Genomic DNA, 20,988 nt, shown 5'->3' with positions numbered 1-20,988 from the left:
GAAATATCAAAAGAGGGGGAGGGTGAATGATTACTCGGGGGATTTAGGTAACTTAAATCTCAATATATTCTATATTCTCAATATCGTTCAGTTACATAATAATTAACAAAACAAACGAATGGAGGCCTTTTATCTACTAATTAGCTCGAGGGTTGGGGGTAAGGCCAGCCAACTTGCGGCACCAAGATATAGTTCATAATACACAAAAAAAATTGGAGAAAGTAATTAAACAGAAGACCGATTTAATGACTCATGAATAAGGGAGATTGATATAATAATGATAACCTTAAAACTACGCAGGCATCCAAAGAATGAATATCATAAGAGGCTCACCGTTGGGAAGAAAAACACACGGGGTTCGGTACTCTTGTTGGCGTGGGAAAGGAAAACAAAGGGTACTCACGGCGACGGCGACTTCAGCAATGCTCTACGAGCAACAAATCCTCCACGCCAACAAAATCCTCCACGGCCAACAAATCCTCCACGCCAACAAAATCCTCCACGGCCAACAAAATCCTCCACGCCAAACACTCCTGGAATCACACGATTCCTCCACGACTCTCTTCCACAAATTATTCTCCACAACCTCTGCTAAATAATCCTCCCAATCTCACTTTCCAAAAGCCTCTCCCAAAAACTAATCTGCACCGATTTATCTCCCAAAAACTCTCCGACAATGCTCAACTAAAATCCTCTATCACACGGGGCAGCTGTACAACGAGTGATGGCTGCTGTTCACTCGTCGGTCTTTTTCCCCGATTATCGCCGATAATCGGGATCAATCGGGGATACTCGTCATTGAGTGTCCTCGTCTTCATTATTCATTTCGGGGGGGGGGGGGGGGGGGCCAAAGCTTGTCTCCTTCTTCCGGGTCACGTGGGCTGTGACGTTGTCACGGGGGGTTTCGGTTTCTTCTCTTCTCCGATGGTGCTTCTGGCGGGCGTGAGGGTAACCGTGAGGGGAACGCGGGGCAAGTGGAAGGAATATTTTGGGAGTGGCAGCCAACGGTGACAGGTTTTCTAACCTGTTTTCGTATAATTTCCTTAACCTAGTGTTTGTAATAAAGACCACCTATTGAATGAGCAGTTTTGTATTAGGGAGCAGAGGAGGGGCCGCAAATAGTGCCTCGTCACACTATACAGATGCAAAATGACCGTCATAAATAGACTGCTTTTTGTGAGAGTCATATAGTTTCTACATAATTGGTATCGCTTCTTCGTTTAATTTAATATTGATTATCAATTAGTGTTTATAAGATATAAGATATAAGATGATAAGATATTTTTTATAATTTGTGACCCTGGCCGGGGAATTAAAATATAATAATTCCCGGCGTGGGCCCGATATTAGAGAATTAACGATATCCTGAAAAATGAGGGAAATTTAAGATAACTTACGGGAGGACCTGAAATAATAAGAGGGAGGGGGGTTCTCAATAATTACTCGGGGGAATTTATAAATTGGTTCTGTATTCTGATCTCATCACAACATATTAATATAACAAATAATTCGGGCCTTTTAACTAATAACTCGAGGGTGGGGGGTAAGGCCAACTCACTTGCGGCTACGCGAAATATTATATAAGGAAAAGAAGGGGTGACTCCAACTCTGGAAAAAGGGGGAGAAGTGAGGGGGGCCGACTGAAAAGGTAACAATTAATAGGGGGCTTAATGTACAACTAAGATGAATTTACTGGAGGCTCACCGTTGGGGGGAAATTAACACGGGGCAGGGAAATTCGTTGGGGCAGGGAATAAAAATGGGGCACTCACGGGGAATGGTTTCTCTAAAATTCTCTTCCTTGGGGTTTATCCTCCTTCCTTCCTTCTCTCTCCTCGCTCGGTCCGGATAGATGTTCTCCAAAAAGTCCTCCACACACTCCATACAATTCTCCTTCAAGAAATGTCCTTCCCCGCAAGTTCTCTCCTTCTCCTTCCGAACTCTCTCTTCAACACTCTTTCTTTCACACGGTTTAGTCTTGTTCTCAATAGTTCTTCTCACACACAATATTCTCCACAGTATCTTTCACTCTATATACTCTTGACACAAAATTTAGTCCTTCACAGTATCCTTCTTAATTCTTAATTCTGGGGCAGTGACTCGTGGGGCAGCGGTGGCACGAGTGATGGCTGTTCATCATCTATTCTTCATCTTTCCTAATTTTTGGGGGGTCATCGGGTGTCCTTCTTGTTCTCATCCAGGGGCTCGCTCGAGGGGTATCTCTTTCTTCCCGGGTCACGTGGGATCCTCTTCCTTGATGTGTGAGTGCCGGGGTGAGGGAAAACGGGGAGGGGGTTAGGAGTATCTGGGGATGGGTTGCCCAACGGTGGCGAAAAAGATTACTTAAGCCTAACTTAACCTATCAAAAATAACATGTATTAATTAGGGGGCAGGGGGGGGGGCGCAAAATTCTGCCTCGTCACAAATTATATAACATATTTCCTTTTATTTAGGAATTTTGGTTGGGAAAGTGAACGAAATGACAACATCGAAATTTTCAATACATGGTTATTGGCATTTGAAGATAACATTCTATTTTTTTGGGACAAAAATCATTGACCCATGCCGAGGTATCCAGCGGCAAAGTCAGTCATGAAAAAAGAAGGGGTGAAATTTTATAGACGATTCCGAGAGTGCGGATGATCTGAAATTGAAAAATAAAACGGGTTCTTAATCTGTGAAGGGTCAACTATCTGCTGAACTACGAAGCTCCCAAATTTTTCATCACGAATTTTGTTTTTTTCTTCGCCTATTACCTTTAAAAACTAAACGACGGGTTCAGATATCAAAATTATCCTGGCTCAGCAAATGCATACACATCTACTGAGTATTTCCTCGAAATTTGATCTAAATCAGTTAACTAGATTTCGAGTTATAGAGTCAGCAAATTTCAACAACACGGTTTCGAAAAAAACGCATTCAAACATTAGCGCGCGCTTGAAATATCGTCTATTATGCTAGCCTATTGACCGCTATAACTTTTGAACGACTTCGAATATCATCAGATCGCTTCATACACATATTCTATGATATATATGTATAGATGCTGTTTAGTTGAGGACGTTATTTTTTGGGTGGTCGGGCGTCGGAAAATTGGAAATGGTGTGTCGGGATAAGGGTGGTCAAGTGGAACAAAAAACGAGGTATAAAACACTACGTTTTAATAATCACTTGTCGCGAGTATGTACAAAAATATATACAGAGTCGTTGAGAAAGCCTTAAATTGATTAAACGAGTTGTGTTACGTTGATTTAGACTATTAATTAATCGTTGATTAACAAAGAGAAGTTGCGGGTCGGTTAAGATCGCTCGCGGTGTAACGTTGAGAGGCGTTAAGGTCCACGAAAAGTTGAGATGCTTATTAGGCGACGTTGATTGTACGAATATTCGATTCTAACTGAAAATTAGGGGGTGCCGAGCGGACCCTCTGGTCACCATACCGATGAGCCCCGGAAGTGTCTGAAATTCGTCGATTAATTGTCGTTGAGTTGTGGGGCGTTTTGTCATGTCTACTTTAAACATCCCGCCCGCATTCATCACTCGTGATGAACCATATCTCCGATTTGGATGTTGCGTTGACGTTGATTCCACTTGTAGATGGAGTGATATCGTTGGAGACACTCTTTAGCCCATTTCGACCAGAACTGTTGAACTTTCTGGGTCACAAGATTCCATCGTGTGATTTTGTTGATGTTGTCGTTGATGTGAGATGGCTCAGGGAGTGTTTGAAGAGGTGCTCCGATGAGGAAGTGACCTGGTGTCAGTGCCTGCACTTCCTCTGGATCATCACTCATGGGCACAATGGGTCGTGAATTGAGACAGGCCTCAATGTGGATGATGATGGTGTTCAACTCTTCGTAGGTCAGCGTTGTTGTTCCAAGCACCCTTCTCATGTGGTGCTTCGTTGATTTTACCGCCGCTTCCCACTTTCCACCAGAGTGTGAGGCTTTTGGCGGGTTGAATTTCCACTGCGTTCCGGTGGAGGCTAGAGCAGCCTGGATGTGTTGTTTCTCTGACGTTGGTTGATTGTAAATCTCTCGTAATTCGTTGGCTGCTCCAATGAATGTTGTGGCATTGTCACTGTAGATGACTTCAAGAATGCCACGTCTTCCAATGAACCTTTTGTAGGCTGCGATGAAAGCGTCCGATGTCTGTCTGTTGACCACCTCAAGGTGTACCGCTGATGTGCTAAAACAGACAAAAACAACTATGGCGACCCTTGAGGGTGCTGCGTTCGTTGGTCTGCATTTGAGGATTGGAAATGGACCTGCATAATCCACTCCAGTGTGCAGGAAGAGTCTCGATGGTGTTGCTCTCGGTGTTGGCAGCTGACCCATCAGCTGTTGAGTTCGCTTAGCCCTGAACCTGGGGCAGACAGTACAGCGTAGAATTGCCGCATGTACTAATCGTTTGCCCCCTACGATCCAATATTGTTGTCTGATGCGGGCCAGAGTTAGTTGAACTCCGCCATGGAGTGTTTTCGTGTGAGCATCGTTGATGATGAGCGTTGTCATGCGTGACTGTCGTGGTAGGATGATCGAATGAGTTTCGTCGGGATCGAGCATGGAGTTTTTCAATCGTCCACCCAGCCGTAGAATTCCTTGGTCGTCAATTTTCGGGGTGAGTTTGCCCAGTGGATGTTGAAAAGGCAGGTGAAGATCTCTGTTGAGGTTCTGAAACACATTGGCAAAGTATTGCGTTTGAGTTTCCTTCACCCAGAAGTTCCTCACTTCGTTGAGTTCTCTCGTTTTCTCGTTTTCTGGCGTTGGTTGTCTGCGAAGTCGTTGGATTTCTCGATTTATTGTTGCTGTGACTTGTAGAACCTTGGACAACGTGGAGTATCTGTTGAGGAACTCTGCCAATAGATGCTGTCTTACTTCAACAGCTACTGGGTGAGCTGATGCTGGTCTTTCTTCAAGTGAGACCTCCGTTGGAGAACTGGTTGTGTCTTGTGGCCAGGCTGATGACGGTTTAGCTAGCCAGTGAGGCCTGTTCCACCACAGGTGATATTCGTTGAGTTGACTCGGTGATATGCCACGTGAAGCACAGTCAGCGGGGTTGTAAATTCCACCAGCATGTCTCCACACAGCTGTTGACAGTTCTTCTTGGATTTTCGTCACTCGATTGCGAACGAATTCCTTCCATCTTGATGGATGGCTGTTAATCCATGCCAAGACGACCGATGAATCAGGCCAGAGGTATATCTCTGCGTTGAGTTCCAGCGTTTGTCGAGTCCAGCTGACTATTTTTGTCAGCAGGAGGGCTGCGGTGAGCTCTAGGCGTGGAATAGTCATCTTCATCAGTGGTGCTACTCTCGTTTTCGCACACACCAAGTTGACTCTTGGTGTTTCGTTGCCTCGTTGAGTTCGTAAATAGACGACTGCCCCCATGGTAACCGTCGATGCGTCTGCAAATCCATGTATTTGCACGTTGGTGATCGTTGGAGATAGGCTCAGCCATCTGGGGATGGAGAGCTGGTCGAGTTTTGTGATATCCTCCCTAAACTCGTTCCGCCGTCGTACGTATTCAAGTGGCAGTTGATCATTCCAAGTTGATTTTAACATCCAGAGTTCTTGGATTAATATTTTTCCTCGAACTATGACTGGTGCGATGAATCCAAGAGGGTCAAAAATCTGAGCTATTTCCAACAACAGTGTTCTCTTGGTAAAGTTCGTTGAGTTGAAGATCTTTGCTTTGTAGTGGAATGAGTCCGTCGATGGATGCCAACACAATCCGAGAGTTTTTATTATTGCCTCCTCGAATTGCACTGGCCCTGCCGTTCCCGGTGACAAGTTGAGTTGCTCGAGTATCTCTGGGTGATTGCTCGTCCACTTCGGGAGTGGAAATCAGCCCGCATGGCAGATTTGTTGAAGTTGAGTTATCATTTCTTTTGTTTCTTCCTCTGAGTCAGCTCCACCATAAATGTCGTCGACATAGCGCCCTTTGATTAGCGGTGCCACTGCTGCTGGGAATCGTTGACCTTCATCGTTGACTAGCTGCTGCAGGACTCTCAGAGAGAGCCATGGGGAATATTTCTGCCCGTATCTGACTGTGGTGAGTTGATAGGTCACCAGTCGTTGAGTTTCATCTATCCACAGAATACGTTGCAGATCCCAGCCATCCTTGTGCACGTTGATTTGTCGAAACATCTTGACGATGTCGGTGCCAAAGACGATTCGATGTCTTCTCAACCATGTGAGAACATCCATTGCATCCACTTGAAGCTTCGCGCGCACGTGGAGGATGTCGTTGAGTGAGATGCCCGAAGTTGTTTTGTTGGAGCCGTTGAAAACCACTCGAAGCTTCGTGGTTAGTGCATCTTCCCTCAGAACCCCATGATGTGGCAGGTAATATGTTGTTGATGGTTCTGAGGTATCGTGTGTACGTCGCATGTGATCAAATGCTTCGTACTCGTTGATGAAGTTGTTGTACAGCTTGCTGTAGTCAGGATTGGCGTTCAATCTTCGTTTCACTGAGTGGAGTTGATGAAGCGCCGTACTCCTCGATTCTCTGAGCGCTGTAGTTGATGTGCGAAGTGGTAATCGCACAATATAGCGCCCAGTTGTGTCTGGTTAATGAGTGTGTTGAAAGTGTTCTTCACACTCTCGTTCGTCTGGTGTGAGCTCGTTGGTGAGTCGTTGGTTGCGTTCCTTGGAGTTGGTGGTTCTTCCTGGACCCAGAATTTCTGTATAAGCTCCGTTAATTGTTCATTAGAGGATCCCCTTGCCACGGAGAAGGAGGTCTTCGTTGAACAGTTCGCATTGCATAATGGACCGGATAGGATCCATCCAAATTTCGTTAGTTGGCCAACTAATTGATTGTCGTTGGATTTCTTGACTCTATGACCGATGATTTTCCCATAGTTATTAGCTCCGATGATGATGTTGATAGGTCCAGGTGTTGAATAGGTCTCATCTGCCAGTTGAAGCTGCTGCAGTAATCCGATTGATGCAGATGAGCAATAAAACGTTGGTAACCGTGAGGTAACCTTTTTGAGGATGTGGGCGTGATCTCAACATGTTGAAATGGCTCTTTTGTTGATTGGAGCGTGATTGCCACAATTCCTCTCGTTTTGCATGCGTGCTTTCCACCAATTCCGATGAGGTCGATTGTTGAGTGTCTTCGTTGTAGGTGAAGTTGATGCACCAGGCTTTCAGCAATAAATGACAGCTCTGAGCCTTGATCGATGAGGATTGTTGCGATGGTGTAGAATCCGACGTTGGAGAATGCCCTGGCTTTTGCTGTAGCCACGAGCACTAGTCGTTGATTCGTTGAGTTGTTGGACAGCTTGGTGTTCTCTATGTTGATTAGCGTTGATGATTCTCGATCCGTTGATTTTTCATTGACGTTGGCTGTTAATGTACTGATAAATGTGCCTGATTGAATGTATAAGGGGGATCAGTGTTCTGAGTGATGTATGAGAATATTATTAAATCAAACACTCAAACCTGATTCCTCCCTCGTTGTCTCTGGAGCGTTGTTGGACGAGGTGCTGGATTCATTCCTCTCTTGGTCCAGATGCACCATCGTGTGATGATGTTGTTGGCATTTGAAGCAAGCTTTGAAGCACTTGCATTTTGCCACTGTGTGTGTGCCGAAGCAGTTGAAGCACAGGCGCATGCCTGTAATATATTCCAGCCTTTTCCTTGGTGGAAGGTTTTGGAATCCTGGGCACTTCCCAATGAAGTGCCTGTCCCTGCAGTACCCACAGCATTCAGTAGGTCTGGATTGTTGAGAGTCGTTGCGTTGAGGTACTGATGTCTCAGCGACATGGTACACACGTGCCCGTTGCGTTGGTTTCCATTGTGGAGTTGGTTTCGCTTTTCGTTTCGGTGACTCCTGTTGATCATCTGGAGTCATGCCTCTGGCAGTTGACTTCAGGGAGTTGCCTAGCTCTTGTAGGGGCACGAAGTTGGTTGATGCACCCATTTTCTGCTCCCATGTGGTGCGTGTGTCCGCCTCAATGGAGCGTTTGAGCAGGTGAAAAACAAACTGCTCTCCCAAGTCTTCTTTCGGTATGCCAGCGGTGCTTATCAGATGATCTACCGTTTCTCTTGCGATATGTGCGTTGTTAATCATGGCCTTGGCATCTCCCTTGGCCATCGTTGGCAGGTTGAGCACCCTGTTGAAAAGATGCCCTGCAATTAAACGTGGATTTTCGTAATGCCGTTGAAGTTTCTCCCACGCCTTCCCATAATTGGCGTCGGTTGCTGTGAAAGAGGATATGAGCTCAGCTGGTGGTTCCTGGAGGGCTTCCTTTAGCCTCACCAGTTTCTCAGCTGGCGACATGTCAGCTCGCCTCCCCACCAGGTTCTGGAACAGGTCGGAAAATTCCTTCCACTGCGACAATTTTCCTCTGAACGTTGGCAAATCTATTCTTTTCAGTTGAGTAGTTGTTGGGCGCTCCGTTGATTTCCTCTCGTGGGTTGCGAGTTGTCCCTTGAGCTTCCAGATGAGCTTCAAGGTCTCGCGTTTCACTTCTCCGGTCTTGAGGAATACCTTGCCCTTCATATAAATGTGCTCAGAGGGCAGATTTGCAATGATTGTGTGGGATCGATCGGCAAAATCGACCCAGGCCTCCTTGAGGTACATCTCCTAACCGTTGAGTTCTTCAATGCTGATGTCGGAGGCTTTCATATGTCTCATCTCTTCGCAAATGCTGTGGAATTCCGTTACCTTATCTTCCAGGAACTCCAATTGGTTGAGGGTTCCTGGTGATAGGGTTGTTGATTGACTCGTTGTTGGTTGAGGGTCTGGAATCTCAGACAATCTCGTTTTTATTTCGTTAGGGGCAGGTTGCGGTGGGTCTTCCACAGCATTTGCCCATTCTTCTCGTTCTTGTTGCTTATCAGGAGCATGTACGATGATGGGAGGTAAGTCATTGACCTCGGCGTTGAACTCGTTGAATTGCGTTGCTATCTCATCTCCATGTTCTGCCATGATGGTAACTGGAGAGCTCGGTGCGTTACCGACCATTGAGTTTTATTGACCGCTGAGTTGGCGTTGAGTGAGCTGCGGCCTCACTTGTTGAGCTCAGTCCCGCTGAGTGGGGGACTGCTCTGACGTCGTTGCGAAGATAGTCGAGCACTCCCGAACTTTCGCACGCGCAGTCGACGAAACCTGAGATGCTCAAAAATGTGAGCACCGAAAACAAAGGCGTGAGGTCAATAAATATCTATTGTTCTCGCGTTGGGTGTCCGTTGGGATTATCGATTTTTCGAGAAGTACCTTGAGTTTATGAAAATGGCTTGGCGTCCCTTTTCTGGCTCCATTGAAAATTCGCTACACTTTCACAATTTTGACTATTTTTTCGCACCGATCCGGCTCGAAGGACCAATGTTTAGTTGAGGACGTTGTTTTTGGGTGGTCGGGCGTCGAAAAATTGGAAATGGTGTGTCGGGATAAGGGTAGTCAAGTGGAACAAAAACCGAGGTATAAAACACTGCGTTTTTAATAATCACTTGTCGAGAGTATGTACAAAAATATAGACAGAGGCGTTGAGAAAGCCTTTCTCAGAAAGCCTCTTTCTCTCGTTGATTAAACGAGTTGAGTTACGTTGATTTAGACTATCAATTAATCGTTGATTAACAAAGAGAAGTTGCGCGTCGGTTAAGATCGCTCGCGGTGTAACGTTGAGAGGCGTTAATGTACACGAAAAGTTGAGATGCTTATTAGGCGACGTTGATTCCACGAATATTCGATTCTAACTGAAAATTGGAGGGTCCAATTCGTCGATTAATTGTCGTTGAGTTGGTGAGCGTTTTGTCATGTCTACTTTAAACAGATGCAATTAGTCTAAAAAAAAAATTCGATTTTTTCAACCCGACACATGGGATGGCCCCCTTAAGAATGATGATAATATTTACGATATGCTAGTTTTTTCATGGTCAAAAAAAATTCCCCATTTTTCTGGCCAATAAAGACGCACATGACAAAATATTAACAAAATAAAATAAACAAATTTTTTCTTATACACGGCCTCTCATGGGATTTCGTGTCAAATTTATAATTCACCCACTAACAGATTCCAAAAATAAAAAAAAAAATAGAGGACAATTTGAGAAAATAAACTGAATCCAATGGTCAAAGAAAAATTTGGAGTACCCAGACAAATAACAAAAATTTGCAAATCTTTCAATTCCATATATTCTGATGTTAGCGAATACATGTGATGCATTTAAACTTGTTGTTAACATGAAGGAAATAACCCCCTCTATCAGTTGAAAAAAAATCAAACATTTTTTTAATGCTTGCGGTTTTGTACAAACATCCTTAAAAGTTATTGACGTGCATCGGTCGGGATAAAACGACTCAATCAATAAGATCAAAGCACCTAATTCTCCGCATATCACACTCTCTGGAAGTGGCTTCAAAGTACTTAATGAGTGGCGATTGAGATTCCATAATTTATTCATAGATAACAAAATTTGAAGTAAGTCTAAACTAGAAGCAGATAATTATCTGAAGTCCCCCACAGATTTTCGAGCTCGTGCAGGTGGCTTGAGAGTCATTAACAATCAGTCATATGAATTCAACGACTCAGTCACAGAGCAGAAAATTGACAATAAGGGTAGTATGTCACAGATTTTCAAGCCGGTTTGGAGGATGTCAGAATCATTAATAAGTAGTCATACGGATTCAATGACCTAGCCATGGAGCAAAAAACTTATGAGTTTAGAATTAAAGCAGACAATTATCCAAAGTCCTCCACAGATTTTTAAGTCGGTGTGGGTGGCTTCAAAGTCATTAATATGTAGACTGAAAAATTGTTTGGATTCTCCCCAATAATTTTTCCGACACTCCTTCCAGGCTCTATCAGAAAATTTCAATTTTCCCCGGAAAAATCATTTTTTCCCCATTTTTTCTTGATAGACAATTAGCTCTTAAAAAACTTTTGGTTTTAGTGCAGTCATCGAACTGATCTAGGTAATGGCTAACTGACTTGATGTTGCAATCATGAAAATCGATTTCACGGAAAAACTATCGTAGCAGAAAATTTATTTTTTGTGCAGAAAAAAAAGCACGTAAAAAGCGGGTAATTTTGGCCTGGCTGTGGGTACGATCTGAGGACCCTGGCTGCCAACTTTACGGCGCTCTATTCTCCGATATCCACTCCATACAATACATACACCTCGCTTGCTCAATTAAGCCGCACCCATCTTATTCCAGGATATCGTGGTCAATTGTAGGGTTAAGTCCCCTTGAACCTTTCACTACCAAAATTCTCTTGCTCAGTCGCCGGGCCCTCAGTTCCGCTCGGAGCTCTTCTTCTGGCAGACAAGTTAGTGATCTAGATCTGTACGGGGTTCCATGTGTTGACGCCTGGGAGCTGGGTTCCTCTCCTGCCTCTTAACATCCCTGTATGCTCTGGGCCTCCTCGGCGTCTGATCCATTCCCTAAATGCCCATCCTGTGTGTTTATATTCCTCCTCCTCCGGTGTTGATTCCCTGAATCGGTTTCACTGTTGTGGTAGTTTTTGAATTGATCTGCCGCCTTCCAGTCTTGGTTCTGCGGCCTGTACGGTGGATTTGTTTAGGAGTCTGTACCAGTTCCTTGGGTCTCCCATATCCAGTTCCACAAGGTTGCCATGTGGCGCGAGTTCCCTGCATTTTGCTGGCTCCCAGTTGTTGTTGCAGTTATTGTTGCTGTTACTCCCTGTAGCTCTTCCGTCTTGCTTGATTCGCTTAATTCTATTCTCTGAATCGTCAGGTCTCTAGTTCTGGTATTTGGGATAGTCTGAGCAACTGTTATTTCTGTTAGCGAGTTCCTCTGCCTGTTGTTTTAAGCCTGTTATTTCATCTCTGAGTCTTTTTTCCGCGGCTTCGGCTATCAGCTTTGATCTCAGTTCCGTCTCCTCGCACCTATCTTCCAGATCTTCTGACTGCATAGAGAGTTTATGTCTCATCCTCTCCACCAGTGTTAGAATCCCTGCCTGGATCCTGTCCCATCCAATCTTGGCTGCCTCGTTCGTGCCTTTCCTCAGCAGAACCTGCCTGTTGGCGTTGTTCCCATGGGCTTCGTTCGGTGGGGTCTCCTCCTCGTTATTCTCATTTGCATCCCTGGGTATCTTTCTTCCACTTGCAATCGCAACTCTGCGGTCCTCTTGTATAGCAGTGGTTTTCCTGGTCGCTCGTGGTTTACTGTTTGATTCGGCTCCATGGGACTAAGCACTCGTCCTTTGGTGGTTTGCCTATTTGCACCTAGGGTCACCTATTTCTGAAACCCACCCAGCTGTGTTAGGGAGTCCAGGACCGACGTATAGGGGTTCCAACTGGGTGGTTCTGAAGGGCGCCGTCGATTTAAACCAGCGACCAACGACTAGGTGAAAGGACTAGCGCCCCCTGATTCCGTCGAGCTGATTGGTGGCTGTGGGGTAACGGATGACCCACAGACGCCGAGGCGTTCAGACTAGAGGGAGAAGGCCGTGGGAGATCTCGAGGCAGTCGGAGTTGATGTGATGTGTGAGTGCTGGTGTCGAGTGGGTATTTTAGGAGCTCGGCATGAGTTGGTGACAATAATCCATTGGGGTTATGATGCGTACGCGTTCCTAATCGTATATTGGGATAGCGAGAGATGACGTTTACGCGTCCCCGACTAGTGAAATGGATTGCTCTGTGGCTGCGGAACGTACGTTTTCGGCCACAGAGGTCCATCTCCAGAGTGAAATTCATGGTGTTGGGGTGGATCAAGAGTTGGGAATCAAGTTGATTCCCGTAGGCTCGATCGCACGTGCCTCCGTGAGAAGTGGCTCTGGTTTTGGCTCGCGATGAGATTGCTATCACTAAGCGGCCTCGAGTTGGGCTGGACATTAGGTGGGCGAGCAAGGTCTCCGGATGCCACTGTCGCACGTTGAGATGTTTAGCGCCTTGCGTGGTGAGAAGGATTCGCAGGTAATCTGTGTCTCGTTCCGGGTCGAGCCACCCTGGAGGAGAATGGAAGACGTATGAGGGGTGGCCAGATCCCTCCGCGAAAAACCTGGTGAGTACGTTCCCCCAATAGTCACGCGTTACGACGACACAACTGCGGCTGATGTCGGTAATCGGAGTTACTCAGTCGTTGGTGAACCTCGCCCACTCTACCGTGTCATGCTGATGCTGGTTCGGCATTGTGAGACCCGCCACTGAAAGTCCACGGAGTCGACAAACTCCTTCGCGGCTGATTTTCTTCAGGTTTTCCCTAAAAAACCTGACTGGCGCCCAATCGTGAACGATAGAGACGACATCCAAAATAGTTTTGAGGATTTAACTCGGGATGTTGACCCGGGGAAAATCCTCTTACATATGTTACACCCTGTATGCTATTGATTTTAGTGTGAAAAGTGATTTCTGATTATCACATGTGTATCTCCACAGAAAAATACTACCCTTTCATGGAAAGATGCCACGTGTAATTCAAAATTTCTTGAGTATGCATATTAAGTAAGATGTCATTGACTGGAAGAATCACAGTATAATATTTACTGCCGAGATAGGCAACCTCAGCTCTCGAAGCGACTACAGCTCCCCACCTCCATTAGGTAAAATTGTCCCAAGTCTTAAAGTTAATGGCTGCACCCCCTTCGGGCCCATGATGTTCTGAGCGTAGGCAAGAGTAGTGGGGATGTTCGGCAGAAACTTGGTGGTGGTAAAAGTAAAATGAGAAAATTTCCAATTTCTCTAATGCAAACATTTCTTTAATTATTACATTTTTTGGCGTTATTTTTTTATGATTATTGGTTTTTTTAATCGACTTTGCCAAAAGGAAACTTCTATATTTCTCGCTCTAGGTACCAAATTAAAATGCACAAACCTCTCAGAACCGAAAACATTATCAATGTCCTTTAATCTTTAGATATATTGATGCGATAATTTATTGACGCGACCACTGCAGGTCGGTCTAAACTTTTTTGAATGGAAAATCGCCGTCAAAATGTGTCGTTCACGTATTTGGACTTTTTTTTTCTGAACAAAAAATAAAGGTAAGATGGTGTTTGAATTTCAACAATTAACGTTGAAATTGAAAGTGTGATTATCGTGAACTTGAGGGAAGGAACATTGAGGTACCGAACTTTCATTACAGCCAACATTTTGGCTCATTTGTATACATAACTGGAAGTAGTTGAATATCTACTCAAAATTTTTAATCAAAAAGAGAATGTGCAAACACTTGCATTAAAATTCAAACCATTTTCTCCTCGCATTTCAGGCACGCGCATGCTTCATCTCCCGATGTTATCCCCACCATACAAATATAAGGCAACCCTTTTATTCAGGTTAGGTCCCTTATAATTGGAACCTTAATAATTTTATGACTACAGCTCCGAGTGTCCCTGAAGTCACCCACCTCTGATTTAATGTCTAATATACCATTTCTGTTACATCGTCTGGAAAATTTCATATGAAAACTTTCAAAAAATATGGTATTTATATGACTTAATTTTATCTACAGGTGACCCTTGAGAATTACTACAGTAATTTAATTGTGCAGCATATCGAGCGAAAGCAAAGGTTAGCTAAGCTGGAGGAATCACTGAAAGACGAGGGTCTGTCTGAACAGCAGAAGCAGGAAAAAAGACTACAACATGCTCAGAAAGAAACGGAGTTTCTGCGCTTGAAACGTTCCAGACTAGGTGTTGAAGATTTCGAACCACTCAAGGTCATAGGTCGTGGTGCTTTCGGCGAGGTAGGATTATACCTTGTTGTTATTTCTATGCTATTTTCTGTCGGAAGCTTCGTGAGGCATTGAATAATATGTGATTTTTCTGCAGCCCTAGTCAATACTCTGCAATAATATCTCAAGAGTTCCAAAATTATAGGATATTTTTCAATAGCTTCGTTGCAAACAAATGAGGGTGTCTAGTTTTGGAGGGCTAAAAATTCCGAGTACTCGAGCGGGAAATTTTCCTGTTAAATGTGATATAATCGTTTGTTTGAAGGGAAGCTTGAGGGACTTACCCGATTAATTTTGAGCCTCGACTGATATTTGTCGGATTATTTCTACGTCGAAATTTCGACCAACCAAAACGGCGCATTTGATCTATGTAGAAAGCAACTGAATGTATTCAGTTTTGTGAAGAACTTTTTCACCGATTTGTTGATCACGAGTTTGTAAGAAATCTTCCCCAAATCGATTCATTTTTCGGATTTGGTTCATTCACATGATCAAAGTTTGGCAGTCACGGAGTTTCATCAATCCATTTTAATTGTTTACACAATAAATTCCTTACTTAGCAACTACTTAGGGAATATCCGAAAGGTACTCCAAATAATACCCATCAACTTCGCCTGAATTACAATAAATGCGTCGTCTCTATTGGTAAAAAATCCGACATGGGGAATAATCAACTAAATCCTAGCCTATTTTCTCGAAATCCTTAAATACGGCTGAATGATCGCTTTCCTTCCTGCACACTCCCTAATTCCGAAAGGAGAATACCGTACTCCCGGAGGCAAATCTCCAGGAACAATTAGCTCAGCGTGTCATCCAATCCTTGAACATTCTATAGGGCGCCACTCGATCTAGGCATCGCGGAATCGACAAACCACAACTGTAACTCAATCTGTAACTTAAAACTCAAATTTACTAATCATCAGTAGAATTGAGTAACGCACTGTAACACTTTTCCCCGACCTCGTCCCGAAGATCGGCGATAGTTATTGCCTTCGCCCGTTCCTGTGCTCGCTTCCTAAAATCCAACCGAATTACTGCGGGCGCCAGCTAGCTTTTTATGGGCCAAAAGCTAACGAAAACCGAAAGAACCGAAACAAAGGCAAGGAGGGGGGGGGGGGGTGCCCTGCCTTGTCCGAGGTCAGCCGACCTCATCAAACCTAAAATCTCGAAATATCCAAAAACAAGAGCACGAAAGGACAGGACGAGTGGGGTTGGAACTCGTCCTCGCGACAACACAAAATCCGTAAATCCATAAATCCAAAAACCGGGGCGTCCGTACTCCCAAAACTAGAACGATAACGATAACACAAAAACTACCCGCGAGAAGCTAGAAGCCGATGACGAATGGAACGGAAGCGGGAAGACCTGGGTTGCTCAGGATGCTAGGTCGTGGAGAGAGGGCCAGGGTCCACGGATACACGACTCTAATAACCGAAATCTAGACCGAAAAATGATACAGAGAACAGATCGTGGTTCGGCATACCGAGAGCATACTTGCGGGGTTCGGAGACACTGAGGGCGACCTCTGAGAACACCTCGCCGAGAGAGCGACGTAAGATAGCGGAGTGCCGGGAGGCCGAGAGCGTGGGGATTACTCACCCAAAAGCACACTATCGAGAGCGTGCCGGGCCCACTAGGGTAGCCCCAAATGTAGAGAGCCTAACTGGGGAGAGGATGGCTCTCACCCAGAGAACATCACCAGGAAGAACATGGCCCTCACCTAGAGAACACCACCCGAGGAGGGTATTGCCCTCACTCAGAGAGTGATCCCGGGGAGAGGATGATTCTCACCTAGAGAGCGTACAAGACCAATGCTGGGCATTGGGAGCCAGCTAAGGGCTCGAGAGAGAGCTGCCAGTGGTCCGCACTGGGAGCCAGCTGAAGCGGCTCTGCCGAGTGAGTGGGCAGAGTCAGCAGTAGTGCCGATGTACCCCCACTCTCAACTACGGCTGGGTGAACTGCCGTGTGCCGGGACGTGCTGCCCTCGCCGCAGGGAGGATATCCCTGGCATTAACCTCTCCTGGAGCGCGTCGAATTCGAACGTCGCCACTGATCCCTTCGAACAACCCCTTCGAAGGATCAGCCGCTCGAATGCCCACCCCATCTAACATGGAGCGCTCATACGCCAGTATGAGTCCTCTGCTATATGCCAGCAAGTCTCGTAGAGGAGCTGGGAATGTTTCCACGTGTCTGCCCTGTGCTGTTGCCTGCCTTCAGGCCTCCTAACACCCTAAGCACTCGGGCCCCAGTCCCCACACCCTTCGACGATTCGAGTAATTCCCGGGAGGGAGTCGAGATGGCAGAAGTTTTTGAGAACTTAACCCAAAATTTAGTTTAATGTGCGGGATTTCCGAAAATCCCGTTACAGCACATACTAACTCCGAATTGCGGAATTACAAGGATACGGCATTGTTCGGTTGGTCAGTGTGTGGATTGTAGAAAGAAGAGGCCCACATCTTTGACCAAAATGTAATTTACCGAAGCCAAATTGAATACGAGAAACCGAAGCAGAATGTGAAAATTTGTAACGAAAAGAGATTCGGGTAGATGAAATTAAACTGCCCAATTGCGAAATACCTTCAAGAAAGGTCATTATCCAAAAAGAAACTCAAGACAACGGCTCAATTTTACATCTTAGAAAATCGATTACATCCAATGATCTATCAGGGAAAAATAGTAAACTGCGATTAAATTAGCCCCGAGAGGGATGACAGAGGATAGCATAGGGCTCGATCATGAAAAAGCGGGCCCAACCTTGACAATGCTTATCCATCATTCGGTAAGGCGACAGATCGATTAAGTTGCGTAATCCGATCTTTTAATAATGATCTTATTCCGTTCGCTGACAAAATCACTAACTAAATCAACGCTAGAGAAGGTAAGTGGACCCACCAGGTACCTCAATGAGTTTATTAGGTATCGGGAATGATCGCCTCGTATAAAGAATCATTAGGTAATTTATTTTCGCGGTAAGGTAGCACAATTAATCCGTTATAGCCGTCGCTTCATTATCTACACGCCTTGTAAATATCTTTCATACATCGTCGTTGCGGTAAGTTAGTGGGGGGCACTAGGCAATACGTCACACGATGTATTATCCCCACTCTGCAGATTAGATATATACGGGCATGCACAACATGCATATGTGACTACGTTCTCTCCTCTCTGGGGATTGTGAGCTGAATCCCTAGGCAGCTCTCTCACTTGCCACCTCTCATCTTCGTCCTGGGATTTGAGGAGACAACAAGGCTGGTGTCTAGCTGTAAGTTTCCTCCTTCACATTAAAGACTCACATGTGTTGCTCTCTAGTTTCGTCTCCCTTACAGGGTTAAAACGGCGTTGAAAGGGTTCGTCTCTGCCCTCTGGCCGTCGATCCAGGACATGTGTCTTGATGAATTATCTAATTATCGGGTAGTTATCTAGGTTGGTTTCAACTACACTAGTTGCTACAGCGTGATAAAAACAGTTCCAGTTCAGAACACGTATCAGTTTCAGATTTTTCTTAATTTCTTATAACAATGTCATTTGAACAAATCATTCCGGAAATTACTGGATCATCAAGAATCGTCAATCATTTTTTTCAAGAGATACCTAGTTCTGACATCAAGTTATAGTCTGTTCTTAAAAGTGATTGTTATTAAACTCGAACTTCACAAACTTGACGCGGTTTATAATTTCACTCATTTTTTTTTAATTGTTCAGAAATAACCGAGTTTAAAAAGTTTTGTATCTACTTCGACGTATTTAGCCATCCGCGGAAGAAGGGATAAATATGTAGACGCAGCTCTCGGCGACCACACAAATCGACGAAATGTTAGGTACTCCAGCTTTTTTTCAAAAACACGGCAGAAACTCACAACCAGAAATTACATAAGGACAGCGGCCGACCAGTCAGTATGTCTACCACGAAGGTGGCAGCGATCCGATTACTATCCTTTCACCATTCTGGCATGGCTGGCTTATTTCCCTATCAAGTAAATTTAAAATTACGGGGTCACAAGAAATTTAATATCGCTCAAGTTTACAAAAGGAAGAATAAAATAATTTGACTCACTCTTTTGCAATTATCACCTCGTTCTCGCTTACATTATAGAATAAGTTATTTGAGAAAAACAACAACAAATATCATCACCGACAAATTGTCATCACTACCCGAAGGTCAAATGATAAAATACTATTCAGATATGACAGTCAATATAAGTCGCAATTATTCAGGTCCAAATTTAAAGTTGATCGGTGGAATCGCTAGATAAATGGCTTCACAGGCCACGACAAATATAAGGTTGAAACCTCGAGGAAAACAACTCTCTCCTCAGAATGGCGTTCGTCGCGAAATGAAACGGAAATTGATCTTTAATGCACCGATAAGACGAAACGAGAATCAACAGTTATCTTCAAATCGAAATTTAAATTAAATTAATGAACTAGAATTCCGCAAAATTAGCACTCTCTATCGAACGTGATTATAAATCCCATGAAAATTCTGATTATCGAAAATGGTCTTTTTCGCACATGGACAACGAGTCCGAAACATTATAGAACAAAACTGATTAAGTTTTAACTTTATTTTAAGGATTAAGGATTTAAGGAAGCACTCCGAAAAATTCCACAATTCGATACATGAAGAGAAAGGAAAACAAAAAAAGACCATAAAAAGACCATAAGCTATATTTGACTCCCGCCTCGCCGTTGGTTGACATGTCATCTGGACATCTCAAAATCGAGCATCGGTCAAAAACGTTACTACGTGTTACTATTATCCATTAAATACCCTGTTTTGGATTTCTTTCAGACAACGTATCAAAATAATTCCTTGGCGTTTGTATGTACGGATTTTTCTTGCAGTTTTCTAAATATAAATTCAATAAAGGAATTAATTTTCTGCTTTTCTTACCGTCGTCGCCAAAGAGGATCAACTTAAATCTATACAAGCGTACTAGTTTTCCTACATTTTTCGTTTTTCAACTGAATTTTCGATATGCATAATTTTTCATATGTTGTTGCTCATCTTTTATCGGTTGACATTTCCGCGCGTTGAGGACATAGATCTAATAATATATAATAATAATCTAATAATTTAAAGAGTTGGATCTTATCATTAATGAAACCTTATTAAATTTTTAAGAGATTGAAAATTTGACACCTCTACAGACTGAGACACAAGACAAAAGAGTAATCATAAAGTGAAAGGCCATCTAATATGAGGATCGTTGAGAGGAAAGAAAAACAATACGTAACAATATAAAATATAAATCTTAATTATTCTATCCTTAGTTCACTAGTTTTTAGGTAGACCTTACGCATTGGACTTTGCAAACATCACCAAACAAATCTCACGAATCTCGCAAAAATGTTCGTGATCACCGAGAATGATAATATTTTTTTAATTTCGGAAGTTTTACCCTCCTCGCTTTTCCTAACCAAAACTTGTCGAATAATTTTCTATTTTCCCAAAATTCTGCAACCTCTTCCAAATTTGAAACATTCTTTGAATTAAAAAATTTATTTTTCGAATGGAAAATAAAACCTGAAAATCTTCCTTAATAGAAAAAGAACTGTAATGTACTGTCGAATAATCGAGAAATATGCACTTAATCTCATCATTTGAGATTATTTTAGTTTATTAATTCCACGCAACAGATTAATGGTGTAATTCGATGCAATCAGTCTTACTCTGTAGTACTTGAAATACTCATATTGGCTATGTCCAGTGTGTCTACTTTAACACCAAAATTATTGGACACCTGTCTCAATTCCTATTACACAATACTCATCTATTATAATACAGCGGTGATTCATGATTTCTTCCTGTGACACAATATTGTTACAGAAAAAAAATAATATTTCTCTAAATGTCCTTATTACTGGCACATATTTTGTACATATTGATCGGAAATATGAATAGTAAGATCGATACCGCGTTGGAGTTCAGTTTTCCTTTCTTCAGATCCTTACCCGTTTTCTCGCTCAAAGGTAGATTTATCTTTGAGTAGGCATGTAAGTCGAGACGTACTCCTGATGACTTTCATCCGTAAAAGTCCAGGGTCGTCAAAAATACTTCTACCTTCCTTCTGATCGCTTCTGACGGTGACCTGCTCAAGTTATGATGATGCCTAAAGTTGTGCCTTGTCCATAATTCAGTCAAGGAGCACTGGACGTTTCGTTTATCATTGGTATAGAGCAGGCATGGGCATCCTCTGCTCTGAGAGCAAGTCGTACTCTCAACCTTGTGACCTTGGCCGGTGAATTAAAATATAATAATTCCCGGCGAAGGCACGATATTGGGGAATTTACGATAATCTGAAAAATGAAAGGGAACTTTATTATAATTTATGGGAGG

General features: G+C 43.7%; 1 protein-coding gene across 6 annotated transcripts in view; it reads left to right on the top strand.

Moving 5' to 3' along the window:
* The window catches only part of trc (Serine/threonine-protein kinase tricornered), a 281,866-nt gene that overhangs the window by 164,769 nt on the left and 96,109 nt on the right, over positions 1 to 20,988 (top strand). For all 6 annotated transcript variants that reach the window (XM_011313345.1, XM_011313348.1, XM_011313344.1 and 3 more), the window contains one exon: positions 14,427 to 14,660. In XM_011313345.1, the coding sequence (XP_011311647.1) occupies positions 14,427 to 14,660 (234 nt within the window). The remainder of the gene's footprint in view (positions 1 to 14,426; positions 14,661 to 20,988) is intronic.

Source organism: Fopius arisanus, unplaced genomic scaffold (genome assembly GCF_000806365.1).
Source record: "Fopius arisanus strain USDA-PBARC FA_bdor unplaced genomic scaffold, ASM80636v1 scaffold00116, whole genome shotgun sequence".
Taxonomy (NCBI): Eukaryota; Metazoa; Arthropoda; class Insecta; order Hymenoptera; family Braconidae; genus Fopius; species Fopius arisanus.
This window is presented reverse-complemented; position numbering and strand designations above follow the sequence as displayed.